This window comes from Vombatus ursinus, unplaced genomic scaffold, assembly GCF_900497805.2.
Source record: "Vombatus ursinus unplaced genomic scaffold, bare-nosed wombat genome assembly UNPS02015152.1, whole genome shotgun sequence".
Taxonomy (NCBI): domain Eukaryota; kingdom Metazoa; phylum Chordata; class Mammalia; order Diprotodontia; family Vombatidae; genus Vombatus; species Vombatus ursinus.
This window is the reverse complement of record NW_020954930.1, coordinates 3,317,572-3,333,316: the sequence shown is the minus strand read 5'-3', so window position 1 is coordinate 3,333,316 and position 15,745 is coordinate 3,317,572. Positions and strand designations below refer to the sequence as shown.

Sequence of the window (15,745 nt, the reverse complement as noted above, 5' to 3'; positions counted from 1 at the left end):
TGGTACTGACACAATTAACAAGAGGCAAATCAAAAGAAATGCACCGGTGCCCAACTTCAAGATTTAGAGAAGCATGCTAGCTAGCCCCTGACAATCAAGGCCGCTTCCACACGGCATTGTGTGGCACGATATGGTACAGTGTGGCATGATGGGGGGCAGCATGGAGAGAAGGAATATGTGAAGAAGCCAGGAGGGAATGAAAGTCATGTCACTGCAAAGAGTTAAGTGAGAACTGGGCAATACTGGGCATGTTTGCATGTGCACTCTGGCACACACATGCACATGCACACACGAACACTCCTTCCAGATCACACCTACGAGACACAGAAACTCATCGATTCAAGCAATTCAGGGAAAACACAGCCAAAGTGGAGTCTGGCAAAGCAGAGGCAAAACAACCAGTAGAAATAGCCATCCGAAAACTTCCGGAGATCCAGTGCAAAACTCCCTTCCCAACAGGCTTTCATTCTCCCCTCCCCCATCCCCACCCCCACCTCAACCCTTAACATGGATTCCTGCTGCCTGCTCCATGGTTAGAGGGCGCCAAGGACACTTTGGGACTTGAGTAGTAGCTCCGGGCATGAAATCAATATGGCCTATACCCATGGGGACTGCAAACAAACAGTTGAAATACCAAACTGGGAGCGGAATTCCAAGGCTAGCTTGCAAAAGCGATGACCGGAGAGGGAAAGTAATCCCAAAGCCATCGGAGCACCCATTTCATCACGCCACACAGCCACACATCAGGCACACATGGACAAGCTGGAGGGCAGAGTGGAAGCCCCTCAGCCAAACAGCAGAGCATCCAAGAGTGGCTGAGGATGCCACAAATTCATCGCCCTGGGGCCAGCATGGGAATGAGCCTGCCCCAACTTAGCTAGGCAGCTCCTGGGACAAGGGCCTCCCACAGTCCAGCCCCACGTCTGCCTTTCAATTAGTTCATTCAGCCAGCATTAATTGAGCCTCCTCTCTGGCAGGCCCCCAGGCCTGGATCGTTCTGATTCCTGACCTTCCTGGCTTCCTTTAAGTCCCAACTGAAATCGCGTCTTGTCTAGGAAGCCCTCCCCATGCCTCTTCATTCCAGTGCTTCTCTCTTTTAATCATTTCCCACTCCTGACTCTGGCTTGTTTGGACCCGTTTGTTTCCTTGTCGTCTCCCCAACTGGCTTACAAGCTTCTCGGGGGAAGGCAGTGTCTTTTTGTATCCCGAGCACTTAACACGGTGCCTGACACATAGTAGGTGCTTAATAAATGGTCACTGACCAACTCCAATGCCTGGCACTGGGCCTCACGGACAAGAGTGGCCCAGTTTACCACTTCCTCCTAGAGCTCCACCTGCCAGGTCTTCCCCTCCCCAGTGCGTGTCTGAACTTCACTGATGCTTATGTAGGTACCTGTTGTTTCGCCCAATACATAGTATAAGCTCTCAGAGGGCAGGGGCGAGCTGTCTCATTTTTGTCTTTGCATCCCTAGAGCCTGGAATAAAAATAATGCACCAGGCACGGCAGGTAGGCACGTCCAAAATGCTCACCGACTGACTGTCATTAAAGAGCTTACATTCAATTGGGAGGAAACAACCCGTATGCGGAAAAGTAAATATTCCATACACACAAAATCATTTCGGGGGAGGGCTATTGACTGGGATGGGGGAGGGGGGTAGCAGGAAGTGTTTCATGTAACAGGTACTAAAACTGAGCCTGGAAAGAAGCTAGGGGTTTCAAGAGGCAGAGGGGAGGAGGGAAAACATTCCCATCATGGGAGACAGCCTGGGCAAAGGCAGAGAGGTGGGAGATGGGACAACCAGTTGACTGGAGCGTCACTTGTACAAAGGGAGAGTCACGTGTACCTTAGTTGGGCCTGCCGGACCTCATGCTCCACTAGCTTTGGCCTGCAAAGACCCAGGGTCACCTGCACATCACTCTGAGGCCCGTCAGCCAGAGGACCCACTTCATTAACTGTCAAAATAACCCATTTCATTGACGTCTACATTTCCTTTCTGATGAATAGACAAAAAAGCCTTTTATCTTATAACTTGTAACTTGCCAAACACTGTGCTAAGCTCTAGAGATACAAACAGAAAAAAAGAAAAAGAAAAAGAAAAAAGACAGAGTCCCTGACCTCAGGGAGCTTACAATCTAATGTAGGAGATAAAACACAGAACCAGATAAGTGCGGTCCCAGTCGGGATGGCCTAACCGACAGAGGACAAGGTGGAACAGAGGGGCCCAGGAGACTGCAGCAGGAGAGATCCCTGCTCTAGCTTGGGCTAGAAGGTAGAGGGGAACCTCCACGCTACACCCAGCAGCCAAACATCACCAATTTCATTCCTCTCCAATTTGTCTGCTCCAAAATAATCCAAGGAAGAGTAATTCCTTTTGCCATTTGCATGTCAAATGTCATTCTTCTACTGGCCCTGAAGTCAGAATGACCTGAGTTCAAATCCAGCCTCAGACACATAACACTCACTAGCTGTGTGACCCTGGGCAAGTCACTTAACCCCAATTGCCTAAAAAAAAAAAAAATACAAAAAAAAATGTCATTCTTCGAAGGATTTGTAGCCCTAGGAGGTGTGGTAATAGCCCCTTTGGGGATGCTGCCCAAAGAATCACTCACCCTTCCTAAGAATGGCTTCATAGTACCATGGCCCTTGTACTCTGCCAGAAGACTGAATGATATCTGACATTTACAGAACACCGAACACTTGAAAGTTAACAAAGTGCATTACATATATAATCAAAGTTTGAGAATACATCGATGGGCATCCTGGCATTTTCCAGTACATGATGGCATTTGAACCCTCCAACAATCCAGTAAGGCAGCTACTACAGGCATTCATTTATCAGCCTCCCCACTTTCCTGATGAGGAAAGTGAGTTTCACAGAGGTTAGATGACATGCTCAGGATCACAGAGCTAGGATGCTCAGAGATGGCATTAGAACCCAGGGCTTCTTGACCCCCAAGCCAATACTCCAGCTGCTTCTCACTGTACTGCAAAGTCCTGGCCAGGCCTTTACATCACTATCTTTTTTCCTCCCTGCAGGAAAATAGATAGAGGAAACCTAATCCATCAGAATACAGACCCAGTATCCACTTTTGACTGATACCAAAATATGGGGCAGCTAAATGGCAGTGGATAGAGACCCAGGCCTGGAGTCAAAAAGACCTGAGTTCAAATCCAGCCTCAGACACTTCCTAGCTGTGTGACCCTGGGCAAGTCACTTTAACCCCTGTTTGCCTCAGTTTCCTCATCTGTAAAAATGGGTAAATAAGAACCCTTCCCTCCCAGGGCTATTGTGAGTATCAAACGAGATAATAATTGTAAAGCATTTGGCACGGTGCCTGGCACATAGTAGGTGTTGTATATTGTTCAGTCTTTCAGCCATGTCTGATGTGACCCCGTGGACCACCCGGTCTGTGGGGTTTTCTTGGTAAAGATACTGGAATGGTTTGCCATTTTCTTCTCCACTGTGTCTCCATATAAATGTCAGCTTTCGTCATCATCAACATCTGTAAAATGGGGATAATAAGAACACTTCTCTCCAGGGCTATTGTGAGAATCAAAGGAGAGAATATTTGTGAAGCATAAAGCCCCACTGAAATGCTAGCTATTAATAATGCTAATAATATGTTAATTAATCCAGCTCAGTAGGAATTGAAAAAGAGTGCGCAGTTTTGAAAACTCGCACCAATCTTAACTCTCCTCCATACTGAATCTTAGCTCTATGTGTATTTTACTGTCGGCACTTAGCACATGATTCAAGATGGGGGGGGGGCCTCTTAATACGCCCAAGGTTTAATCAAAGGAATCAAGCCTGCCCCCTCTGTGGGTGTGTATAATAATTCTGGATGGTAACTCCTCCTGGCTGAGCAGAAGAGGGAGGGCCACGGCTGGGAGGCCAGAGTAGTTTCCAGACAAAGGCCTCTGTGGGAGCCCAAACCCTATTCCTAGAGGCCTCTCCAAAAAGGCCGGGATCCTAGGAGGAAAAATGTGTCCCACTAGGAGGTACAAAGACCTGCAGCCTAGAGTTGGGGGGGGGGGGTCTGCTCCTTTTTAATAGACACAAAGGAAGGATTTGCACATTCATCAGCCCAGGGGGGAGGGCAGCATCTGCTGTGCAGAGCCCTTCAGAGGTGACACTCCCAGGCTTATAGGGTTACCCAGTGCAAGTCAGCAGCAGGATTTGGGTTCCTGCTTGGAGGCCCCTAAAAAGGACCTAGAGTGACAGTCAAAAGGCAGAAGGTCAGTTTTCCAAGGAGACTTTTAACCATCAGTGCTCCTCTGGGGGGATGCTCACACACAATAAGGAAACACTATACAAGGAAATTTCCCATATGAAGGGATAAGAACAATAACAATGTTAATAATAATGACAACTTTGAAGTGCTTTAAGATTTGCAAAGCATCTGCCACACATTCTCTCTCCTTTGATCCTCACAATAACCTTATGAGGCAGGTACCATTTTACATTCCCATTTTACAGATGAGAAAACTGAGATCCAGAGAGCTAAAATGAATTGTCAGAGTCTTACAGTTAGTAGGTAACAGAAACAAGACTCAAACCCAGTTTCCCAACTCCAAACCCAGTATTCTACCCACTGAGCTTCACTGTCTCTGGGCAATATGATACTCAGAAAGCTATGGCCCCTGAAGCCAGCTAGTCCTAGGCAGGGCCTCACAGTTTTTGTTGAAGGGAGTGGGCCCACAGGCTGGAGGCTGGAAGGAGACTGGGGATGAGAAAGAATTCAAGAGGGATTTGTTGGGCACTGACCTACTATGTGTCAGGCAATGAGCCACTCGCTATGTGGCAGGCCCTTGTGGAGGCTCTCTCCATAAGTCTTCTGCCAGTACCCATTCCTGAACCACAAACACAGCAGGAAGAAGTGACTTCTCCCCCCTCAGACTTCATACTGTACTTAGCATTCAGTAGGAGACATGATTTTACCTTGTCGTTGTCTACACTGGTGTCTTATACCACTACTTTGATTTTAAGAGGTGGTAATGCCTAATAGATACAGCACGAGGCTTAATTGGGATTCAAATCCTGCCTTTGATACTTCTCTGAGCCTCACTTTCCTCACCTGTAAAATGGGATAATAATCCTTGCATTACCTACTTTACTAGAGTTATTGGGAAGAAATCACAATAGAAATGTGAGCTGCTATCACTGTTAGCTCCTTAGGGGCAGGGGGCTCATGGGAGCTCAGCTTTCTACTCTCTCTCCCCTACCATACCCCTGCCAGAACCACACACAGTGCTCTGTGCACAGTAAGGGACTTCAGAAATGTTTGCTGAACTGAGCTGAGCTACCATTGGGTAGCTGGGGTGGGAGAAGCTATCCCTGCCATGGTGCCTAGCACCGTGCTTGGCAGGAACTCAGAGAAAAGCTGCTGAGCTGAGCCATCTAGGGGAGGCCCTAAATGGCGTGCCCAGTAGGTGGTAACCTCTTAAACCCAAGACTGAAGAGCAACAAGAAACGTTGGGGTCAGCACGGGCACTCCCTCCTCCCCCCTTTCCCTATCATTTCTCCTCCTTCCCTTTGGCCCAGCCGCTGAGCACCCCACTTGACCAGCACACCCTTCTCCTCAGGCTGAGGCCCAGGTTAAGGCAGAGGGGGTTGGGGGGCCGGGCATCAGACCACAGTGATTCTCCAGTGCAGCCGCTGTCTTGACAACTGCATGTCACTAAACGGGGCACAGGCTTGTCCTGGACAGCCATCTACTACCAGTCAATGGGGATGACTGAGTACCTACTGGCCAAGAACAGGGGCTAATGCAATTATATTCCAATAGCTTTTACAAACAATCCTTGCATTTACTGCCGGGGCCCTCAGAAACACTGCAGGGCCTCATTCCCTCACTCACAGAACAGGCCATTCATTCACCTTGGAAGACATGCTTCAGCACTGATGTCACTCAGAACATCTCACAAAATTCGTCAAACAAGTCCTTTCCCCCAGTGGAATTCTCATCACCCTTTCCTCTCTCACCCGCCCCCCCAATCATCACTGGCATTTCCTGAAAAAGTCCTGAGCTTGCAAATGAAGCTTCATGGGGAGGGAGAGAGGGAAGAGTGGGACAGCATAGCACGGCAAGCCTTCATTTGAAACCATCTACCTAAGGCCTCCAAGGCGATAGCAAGAGACAGCAGCAATTTTATAATAGGTGGATATCGCTGCGAAATCCTGGCACCAGACTGAGCGATCGGGCTGGATTTAACGTATCAGAGAAGATACATGCCATCGAGTTATTATTCAAGAAAACATCCAAGACATGTAAAGGACAATGCTAAGTAATAATAGTAACTAACATTTATAGAGATAGGTTGGTAGTGAGAAGAAGAGAGATAGAGATGGATGACAGAGAAAGAGAGAGTCTGCATTTATTAAGTGCTTACTGTGTGCTAAGCACTGCGCTAAGTGTTAGGGATACAAATACAAACAAAAAGAAAGAATTTCCTCCAGGAGTTTCCATTCTAATGGGGGAAGGTGGGACTGGCCTTATGGAAGTGAGATGGGGGGACGGATTCTGGGCTCACCTATCAGAGTCTAGCAGGGCTCCAGGGGGCGAACTTTGGGGTTCTTGTGGGAAGGAGGTGGGCAATATGGCCCCGGGGAATTAGTGCTTTCCAGTTTGCAATGACCTTGATGCCAGGATTACAGCTGGCAGAATGGTAAGCTCCTCAGGGCAGGGGTTGCTTTGCTTGTTTCTGGAGCTCCAAGATCTAGTACAGTTTCCTAACATACAGTAGGTGCTTCAGAAACATTTGTCAGTTAAGATGGCTCCTTGTTCTGCTCCAATCAATCACCACCTCTGACAAATGGCTTCTTTGAATTGAGCCCACTGCTAAAAAGAAAACCACACCCAAAATAAACCACAAAGGTGGGCTTTTGGGCTAATGGGCCCATCGAGGCAGCACGTGTATGATGGGAACCTCAACCCCGACAAGAGCCAGAAAGGCCTTCTGCCTTCTCAAAGTCAGAACAATTATGTTCTCCCTTTTTTGAGCTCAATGTGTCTGACTGAGCTCAAAAGCTTTGGAAAGTATTTTAGAACCCTTAAAGGAGTAGAACTACGGGCATTATTCTTCTGGCTGTTGCAGCCATCATGGATAATGGAGAGGCAGTGGTCGGGGGAGTGGTGGGGAAGTAGAGGGGTAGACAGAGATCTGGGTTTGAGTTCTGCCCCTGACACACACCATCGCTACGACCAGGGGTAAGTCACTTAGCCTTCCGGTAGCCTGGGCATTGACTCTCTAAGGGAGTTACTCTCTAGGTAATCAGCATCACCCATTCCTCAGTGCCAACCAATCAGGGGCTTGGGGTACTCCAATGATGTGTTTTGCAAGTTATCTCCAGGAACCTTGGGACAAGGCTTCACAACCTTGGGTTCTTGGCAGTGAACTCAGGAAATTCCAAAATATCAGAGTTAGGGTACCAGAGGTCATCTCAGGGCCCAGGATCATATAGCTAGTTAGTATCTGAGCTGGATTTGAACCCAGAGCTTCCTAACTCCAAGAACAGAACTCAATCCATCACTCCATGGACCCTCTAAACACCACTTTGTCACTGCTCTTCCTAGAACATGACATTCAGAAAACTGAGCACAGTGGCCTGGCCAAGGAGGAGTAAAGTAGAACTATCACCTCTCTCATTCTGTTAATGTAGCCTCTGGCAGCCACATCACATGATTAACTCATATTGAATACATGGTCCACCAAGCCCTGGGTCCATGTCTAACATTTATCCCTATTCAATTTCATCTCATTAGACTGGTCCTTTGATAATGCTGGACAGAACAGAGCCTTGTGGCACTCCACTAGAGACCTCCCTCCAGTTTCACCTCCACCCTTGAACTGCCACTCTGAACGTCTAACTTTTGCTGCAGCACACCTGGGGTGGAAACAGGAGAACATCACACCTAATCTCAATACTTTGGGGATCTGAGATTACATCCATATGGGTGCACGTTGCTCCAACCCAACAGATTGCTACCCTTCCATTCTACTGCAGAATGAGAATTGCTAAGGATGAAAAACCCCTCATCCCATGGCCAAGCTGCTGCAGAAGCTCTCTGGGCTTAGCTCGGCTGGTCTCTGAAAGACAGACACAGTCTGGCTTAGAGGCTACCCTTGGTGAGTTCTGAACTGGACTCAAATTCAAAGCAAATGAAGATAATGCTTGTAAAACACTTGGTGAACCTGAAAGCCCTCACGAAATGCTAGCTATCATTAGCATCATCCTCATCCTCATTATTACTATTACTATCATCATCATCATTACAATATCAGCATATATTATCATCATCGTTATTTATTAATCATCATTATTCAGGAAGCTAGGGAGCACATGGGTAGGAGCCCAGGACGCAGGGTCAGCAATGGCCACGGTGGCAATCTTTGGGAGGAAGGAACCAATGCCCCAGGGGAAGGCCCCAGAGAGGTCTCTGTCCCACACCAGTGTGTTCCCAAACTGGACCCCAGCACTTAGCACAGTGACTAGCACACAGCTGGTGCTTAATAAATGTTTATTGATGAACTGACAGAGCCCAGCTCCACACTCTGAACAATCTGCCAAAGTACATGCTAGAAGCTGATTTCAGAAAAACTTGGAAAGACTTATATGGACTGATGCTGAGTGAAGTGAGCAGAACGACAACATTGTACACAGTAACAGCAGCATTGGGCGATGACCAGCTTTGACAGACTTAGCTCCTCTCAGCAATGCAACGATCCAAGACAATGCCAAACGACTCATGATGGAAAATGCTATCCGCGTCCAGAGAAAATGCTCCCCACATCCAGATGCAGTCTGAATGCAGATCGAAGCATGCTATTTTTCACTTTATTTTTTTCATGTTTTTTTTTCTTTCTGTCCGTGCTTTCTTTTACAGCATGACTAATATGGAAATGTGTTTTGCGTGATCACAAATGCATAACTTCTATCAAATTGCTCACTATCTCAGGGAGGGAGGAGGTGAGAGAGGGAGAAAGAAAATTTGGAATTCACAATTTTTTTTAAATAACTGTTAAAAAATTGTCTTTACATGTATTGGGAAAAAATAAAATATTTTTTAAAAGAAAAGAGGAAAAACAAAAAACAAAGTACATGCTGAGGATTATTCCTTCCAAAGGCTCAAAAACACAGTAATGGGGGAAATGCCAAGAAGTCTGCAAATATGGGATCAAAACTTTGGGGAGTTTTTTAGGTCTGAACCTGTGATTGATTTTATCAGAGCCAGGAACTCCCCTAATGAAGCCGAGTAGCAACTGGCAGTCACTTACAGTCTTAAGAGAGAGTTAATTGACTGGGGCACTAAGAGGTTAAGTGACTTGCCCAGGGTCACACAGCCAATCCAAGTCAAAGGCAAAATTTGAACCCAGGTCTTCCTGACTCCACAGACTGCCTCTCAAAAAAAAAGTTAAGAGGCAGCTACGCGGCGCAGTAGACAGAGCACCAGCCCTGAAGTCAGGAGGACCTGAGTTCAAATCTGGCCTCAGACCAAACACTTGACACTTACTAGCTTTGTGACCCTGGGCAAGTCACCCCAATTGCCTAAATTAAAAAATAAAAGTTAGTGCCAGTAAATACAGATTGTATCACAGGCATACCTCACTTAGTGCTGCAGATTTATGTCTGAAAAGCTGTGGGGAGACTGAATATTCCCAAAAGGCACCTGCTTAGAAAGCCCAGGGGAGCAGGCCATTTAAATGTCTGTCCCTTGCTGGTATAGACAGAGAAGCAGTTGCCTGTAGCCCCTTCTTTTGAAGCAAGGCCTGGCCAGATTAGCATTGCAGAGAGCTAGTTGGTGACAGTCTCCAGGAAGCAAAAGGAATGTTGAGAGGGGGCTCTCTCCGAGGACTACAAGGACAGGGGCTCACTGTGTAACAAGAAGGATTCAGGCAAGTTTCCCAAATCCAAAGATCCCAAAGTATGGCTGAAAGAGGGGTCAGATGGCCGCCGTTCTCTGGGGGCAGTTAGAACGGCCATTTGCCTGAGATGACTGCCGAGCAGGCTCACCCAGATGGGCCAGATGACCCAGATGACCCCTTGGCCTGGTCCACTCCAGACACATAATTCCATTCTCTCTGACACATCGATGAGGCATTTGCTCTTGAGGCCTCCTTAAGAGCCCCTAGCTAAACAAGGAAGTTAGCATAAGACCTCTAGACATATCTGCTTATCCTACTCTGCCATCCCAAGAGGCTGAGGTCAGCAGGCAGGCACCATTGGGCAGGCGCTCCCTGCCGGATGGGCTTCAGTCGCTAGGCAGACCGAAAGGGACCAATTTAAGGTGGAGCCACTGCTTTCCTTGTGTTTTCTGAAGCCTTGATGTTCCTGAAGCACAGCTTGGCATAGAAAGCCCAAATGAAAGGCTCTGCTGGCTCTCTCTGCTGTATTATTAAGTCGACTTTGTTAAAGAGATACACATTCATCCCCAAATTTGCTGTTGGCCACTGATACCCACAAAAAACCTTTGGTAGGGAAGTTAAGAAGAGAACAATATACATAATGACCTCAAAAGCATAAGAATTCAGAAGAACGTAATGACCAAAGGACTGACTGATGATGAAACATATGTGCCTCCTCTCAGTAGAGACAAAGGTGGTGGACAATGGATACAGAATGCTGCATACACTGTCACACATACTTCGGTGTGCCACTCTGCCTTGTTTGATTTTCCCCTTTGTTACAAGGGACTGTTCCAAAGAGGGTTGCTGGGAAGTGCCAATGATGTTTTAAAAAAATGTAAATGCTCAAGAAACCATCAGTGAGGGAAAAAAAAAAAAGCTCTATCAAGCTTTACTTACCATTAGGCTTAATTTCTCTGACATAATTACTAGGGAACCAGCCGGTTTTCCCATTGAGAGTGCCTTCCCACCAGCCACCTTCTTCCACTCGAGTGACATAAATGATGTCGCCCTTGCAGACTGAGAGCTCATCTTCATTGGTCTGCTTAAAGTTGAACCGTGCCTTTACTACCAACTGGTGGTTCCCATTTTCAGTCATCTCCTGGTGCAAAAGGACAGACGGCCAGTTCAGTGATCATCCGAGAAAAAAGGAGAGTGAGAACTGAAAAAAGCAGCACAAGGCCAACCTCCCCCAGTGGATGACCAAGGCCACGCTGCCTGGGATCCTTCCAGTTCACTGGAACGGACACGGGAGGAGGCCAGGAAGCCAATCCCATCGGTCACTGAAGTGAACTGGAGGGCGAGCTCTGTGGCAGTTTAAAGTGATTCGGTGGTGGCGGTATTTGGAGGGCGCAGAGAGGGAAAGGAGGGCTAATGCTTTCTAAGAGAAAGCCTCTCTGGGTTTGTGGACCACAAGGTTAAAAGAGGAAAGGGAGAGCTCAGAAGAAGGGTGTAGCTCAAGGAAGCAGGGGACAGGAGATAATTCCAAAGGAAAAGAACAGCCTTATCCTACATGTAGAGCTGGCAGGGACCACAAAGGCCAATGAGCAAACTAAGGCTTACCCATGGAAGTGAAACGTTTTGCTCAGGATCACACAGGTAAGAACCAGCACAAGTGGGATCTGAACTGAGGACCCCTGCCTCCAGAGACAGCCCTCTTCCCATTGTTCAGCCACCAGTCTTCAAGGTTTAAAAGGCACTCCTGCTGGGCCCCAGAGAGAGCAAGTGGCAGAGGGGGGAATGTGAAGCCAGGGCCCTCCAAGTCCAGCACTCTCGTGGCTGTGTTATATTATGTGTGAAGCTACGAATACCAGCTTTTAGGACTCTCTCCCCACCCCCACCCCTGCCCCCAGGGGAGAGAAGCAAACTCGGATATAATCTGGCCAGGTGGGAGAATACATCTGGAAACTTCTGCCCTGTTTCCACAGAGGAACAACGGCAGCTGGGAAGTTTCTCCTCCACCTAAAAGATTCTCTAACTTGGAAGAAGGGGCAGAATTCAACTGAGGATGCCATCACAGGCTAAGGTTTCCAACTGGAACACACGTAGCAGGCAGATGGAGAGAGCCCAGAAGAGCAGCTAAGAGCAGAGTTGCAACTAAGGCAGGGCAACTGGGGCTTTACTCCAAGGCACTAAATTCTGAGGGTGCTGACAACACTTGCCTGCCTTCAGCACGATGGGGTAAATTTCCTTCCCACCTGCCATTCTTGACAGTAGCCTCCCTACAAGCAGCCTCACACTGGTGTCCCATAGTCTCTGCCTGCCCCCCTCCCACACCGCTTGCCCCATGCAGCTAAGGGTGCCTTTCATGTGACTTGCCCCAGATACAATACATACCGCTGCCTTTGAATGCCTTCTTAGCACTGGTGCTGAGTTAGAAACCGCTCCTGGGGGGTTTATCTGGGAACTGGAAACAGCACTAATGGAAGAAAAAGGTTGGCATGGTCCTTCTGAAATCTGGCGATCTGTGGGATCAAGAGAGGCAGAGATGTAAGTCCCATCTGCAACTTGGTTCTTTATAGGACAACACAGAATAGCTAAAGCAAGGAGGGAAAGGAGAGGGGTGTAATCCGATCTCATCCTTTAAAAGAGGAAGCGCAAGCCCCAAGAGAGGAGCAGACTGGCCCAAGGTCACACCGGACATGAGAGAACTGGGATTCAAATCCAAGGCCGCGGACCCCCGAATCTTTCCCCTGTAACAGGAAGCCGCTCATCAATGAATGGCAAGCAGGATCAGAGCTGACTCCCAACTGGTCATGCCGTGACCATGTCCTGGGCAACTACTGCTTCCCCATGTCCCGCCTCTCTTGGGGCCCAAGCTCCTTCCCAAATGTCTTAGCCACACTTCCCTTGTAAGGCCAAAGACTGCACAGCCACATTTCCCCCTAGAGCCACATCCTGACAGCTCTTCCCCACAGGTCCAGGCCCAATACCCTGTTCTGTCACCCAAGAGGTTTAAGGGGGAAGTAACCCAGCACCCAAGTAAATATTGTGACGGGAAGACGGCGTGAAGAAGGACCTGGAACCAGGAAGACTTGGGTTCAAATCCTGGGTCTGAAACTTACTAGGTGAGTGACTGTGGGGACAAGGCATCCTGCCATCTGAGCCTCAGTATAGGCAGCTGTAAAATGGCAATATGCCCCAGTGTTGTTATGAGGCTTAGGTGATGTAATGTATGTAAAGCACTTTGTCAAACCTAAAGCACTCCAGAAAGTTTTATTATTATTATTACTATTATTATTATTATTATTATCAGCAACTGCTTCTTTGAAAAATATTTCCAATTTCTCTTTTGATTTTTCTCTTTTTTGCCCTTCACCAAGTCATTTTCCCTCTTATCCACATGTAAGAAACTGTGTGGCTTGCATGGTCTACAATGCTCCCCTTCCACTGGGAGGGTGAAAGAGACCCAGAGATTAAAAGAAAGAGAGAGAGACACAGATACAAAGAGACAGAGACAGAGAGAAACAGAGACACAGAAAGAGAGAGAGAGAGAGAGAGAGAGAGAGAGAGAGAGAGAGTGTGTGTGTGTGTGTGTGTGTGTGTGTGTGTGTGTGTGTCTGGCAGCCGCTGAATGGGTAATTATCCATTAAAACCCCCATCGGGCCAATGCAGGATCTGCTATTCTCCCAAACCTCCTGAAAGTTGAGAGTGAGGTCACAGTGAGCCCCTGCCTTCCCGATGACTGCATGCAGAAGGTGGGGGCTGGCCTTGGGACAAATTCAAAGGAGGGTGCTCTGCCCCATTCTGCTCTGCTAGAAAGGGCCCAGCATTCCCTAGGAGATGAGTTCAGTAGCCAAGTAACTTCCTTGAGGCTGTGGGTCTTAACGTTCGCCTCATTGTATTCTTAGAAACAGCAGTGGCAAGGAAGGGCCTAGAAAACTGGCCCAGAGAGTTTGGCAAGAGAGGGTATCATTTGTGTTGCCCCCAAAGGATGCTTGTCATGGACAGTTCCCAAAATTAGATGAGCTTTCTGCTACAAGCTTTCCAATGACATCTTAGGCTGAAAAAAAAAATAACCAAGCCGGCTTCTGATGGGCCCTTTCGCATTGAATGCTGTCATTGCCAATCATGCCAAGGCCTCCTGAAGCCTCAGACTGGGACGGCCATTGAGGAGATGGCTTTCCCATTACTCTCAGATGGGCATCTGGGTATCTATCTGCTCTTCCCAAGACCCTATGAGCTCCAGGGGCAGGGAAAAAAAACTGCCCAAGCATCCATGACCTCATATGAGGCTCATAACAAAAGGCTGGTGATATCATTCACCTCCACAGGATCATGGATCTGGAACTAGAAGGAACCTTAAGGGTCACTTAGTCCAAACTCTTCATTTTACAAATGAGGAAACTGAGGCCCAGAGACAGGATGGGGACTTGCCTGCATTCACACACAGGATCCCACATCTTGAGCTAAAAGGGAACTTTGGGTCATATAGTCCTTTGTACAGAAGAGGAAACTAAGGCCTTAGAGGTAAATGAAACAAGGTCACATGGGGACTGCCATGCTGGACTTTGGTCAAGAAAACCTGGATTCAAATCCTCCCTTAGAGACGTCCTAGTTGCGTGACCCTGGGGCAAAGCACTTCACCTCTCTGAGACTCAGGTTGCTGATCTGTAAAATGGGTCCAATAATAGCAACTATCTCAGAGGATCACTGTGAGGACTAAACAAGATCATATATGGAAAGCGTTTTGCAAACCTTAAGGTGCTATAAAATGTAAGCTCCTTTTTGTTGTTAGACATGAAGAAACTGAGGCTGAGGGAGCTGCTTAAGTAACTTGCTCAAGGTCACCCAACCAGGAAGGGTCAGCAGTAGGATTCAACTCCATCTGCCAGAGGCCCAGGCCAGTCCTCTAGCTCCCTTGGCCACCCAGCTGTTTAAATATCAAAACTGAGCTTTAAATAGACACAATCTCCAATTACCTGTATATATGGAGAATCCCACTACATTCTGGAAGGAGTTAAGTGATTTTTAAAAGGGGGAATTTTCCACACAAAGTTTATCATCATATCTTATCTCTTAGGAAAACCAACATGGTTGGGAAGAGAGAGAACTGGACTCAGAGGCAGGAGACTGGCTGCCGAGTCCCAACTTCCTGCTCCAGGCAGCTGTGTGACTTTCAGCATCAGTTTCCCCATCTGTAAAATGGGGGTAACATTAGCAACCTATCTCAAAAGACAACTTTGCAGAATCAGCAGAGATCAGCGGTGTGAAACACTTTGTAACCTCACAGAGTTACGACAGACAAGGTATTATTATGATTAGAATTTCTAGGCTACAGCAGGGGTGGGGAACCTGCAGCCTTGAGGCCACATGTGGCCCTCTAGGTCCTCAAGTGAAGCCCTTTGACTGAATCCAAGCTTCACAGATTCGGTCAAAGGGCCACACTCGAGGATCTAGAGGGCCACATGTGGCTTTGAGGCCTCAGGTTCCCTACCCCTGCCAATGGTTCTCAAAGTGTGGGCCAGGAACCCCTTGGAGTCCCTGAGACCCTAATAGGGGGTCATAACTGTTTTCATTTTAATTTCTAATATGATTACTATTAATTGATAGGACTCACATAAACAAAAGCACAAAGAGACTCTTTCTTAAAAGCATAAAGGGGTTCAGAGACCCAAAAGTTTGAAAACTGCTCAATTAGACCTTCCTGTAGTGAATTATTGATTATAATATATTTCAGGAATGTCAGATCTGGAAGGGAATCTTAGAAATCATCTGGTTCAGGGATTTTTCACCTCAGGTCTGTGAACTTGTTTTGAAAATATTTTGATAATCGTATTCTAGTACAAGCGATTTCCTTGGTAATCCTATGTATTTTATTTTATGCATTTAAAAATATG

General features: G+C 47.4%; 1 protein-coding gene across 4 annotated transcripts in view; it reads right to left on the bottom strand.

Annotated features, from left to right (window-relative positions):
* Nucleotides 1-15,745, bottom strand: part of ARHGEF6 (Rac/Cdc42 guanine nucleotide exchange factor 6) — a 120,235-nt gene that overhangs the window by 79,346 nt on the left and 25,144 nt on the right. For all 4 annotated transcript variants that reach the window (XM_027846412.1, XM_027846413.1, XM_027846414.1 and 1 more), the window contains 2 exons: nt 12,243-12,370; nt 10,806-11,007 (listed from right to left, as the gene is read on the bottom strand). In XM_027846412.1, the coding sequence (XP_027702213.1) occupies nt 10,806-11,007; nt 12,243-12,370 (330 nt within the window). The remainder of the gene's footprint in view (nt 1-10,805; nt 11,008-12,242; nt 12,371-15,745) is intronic.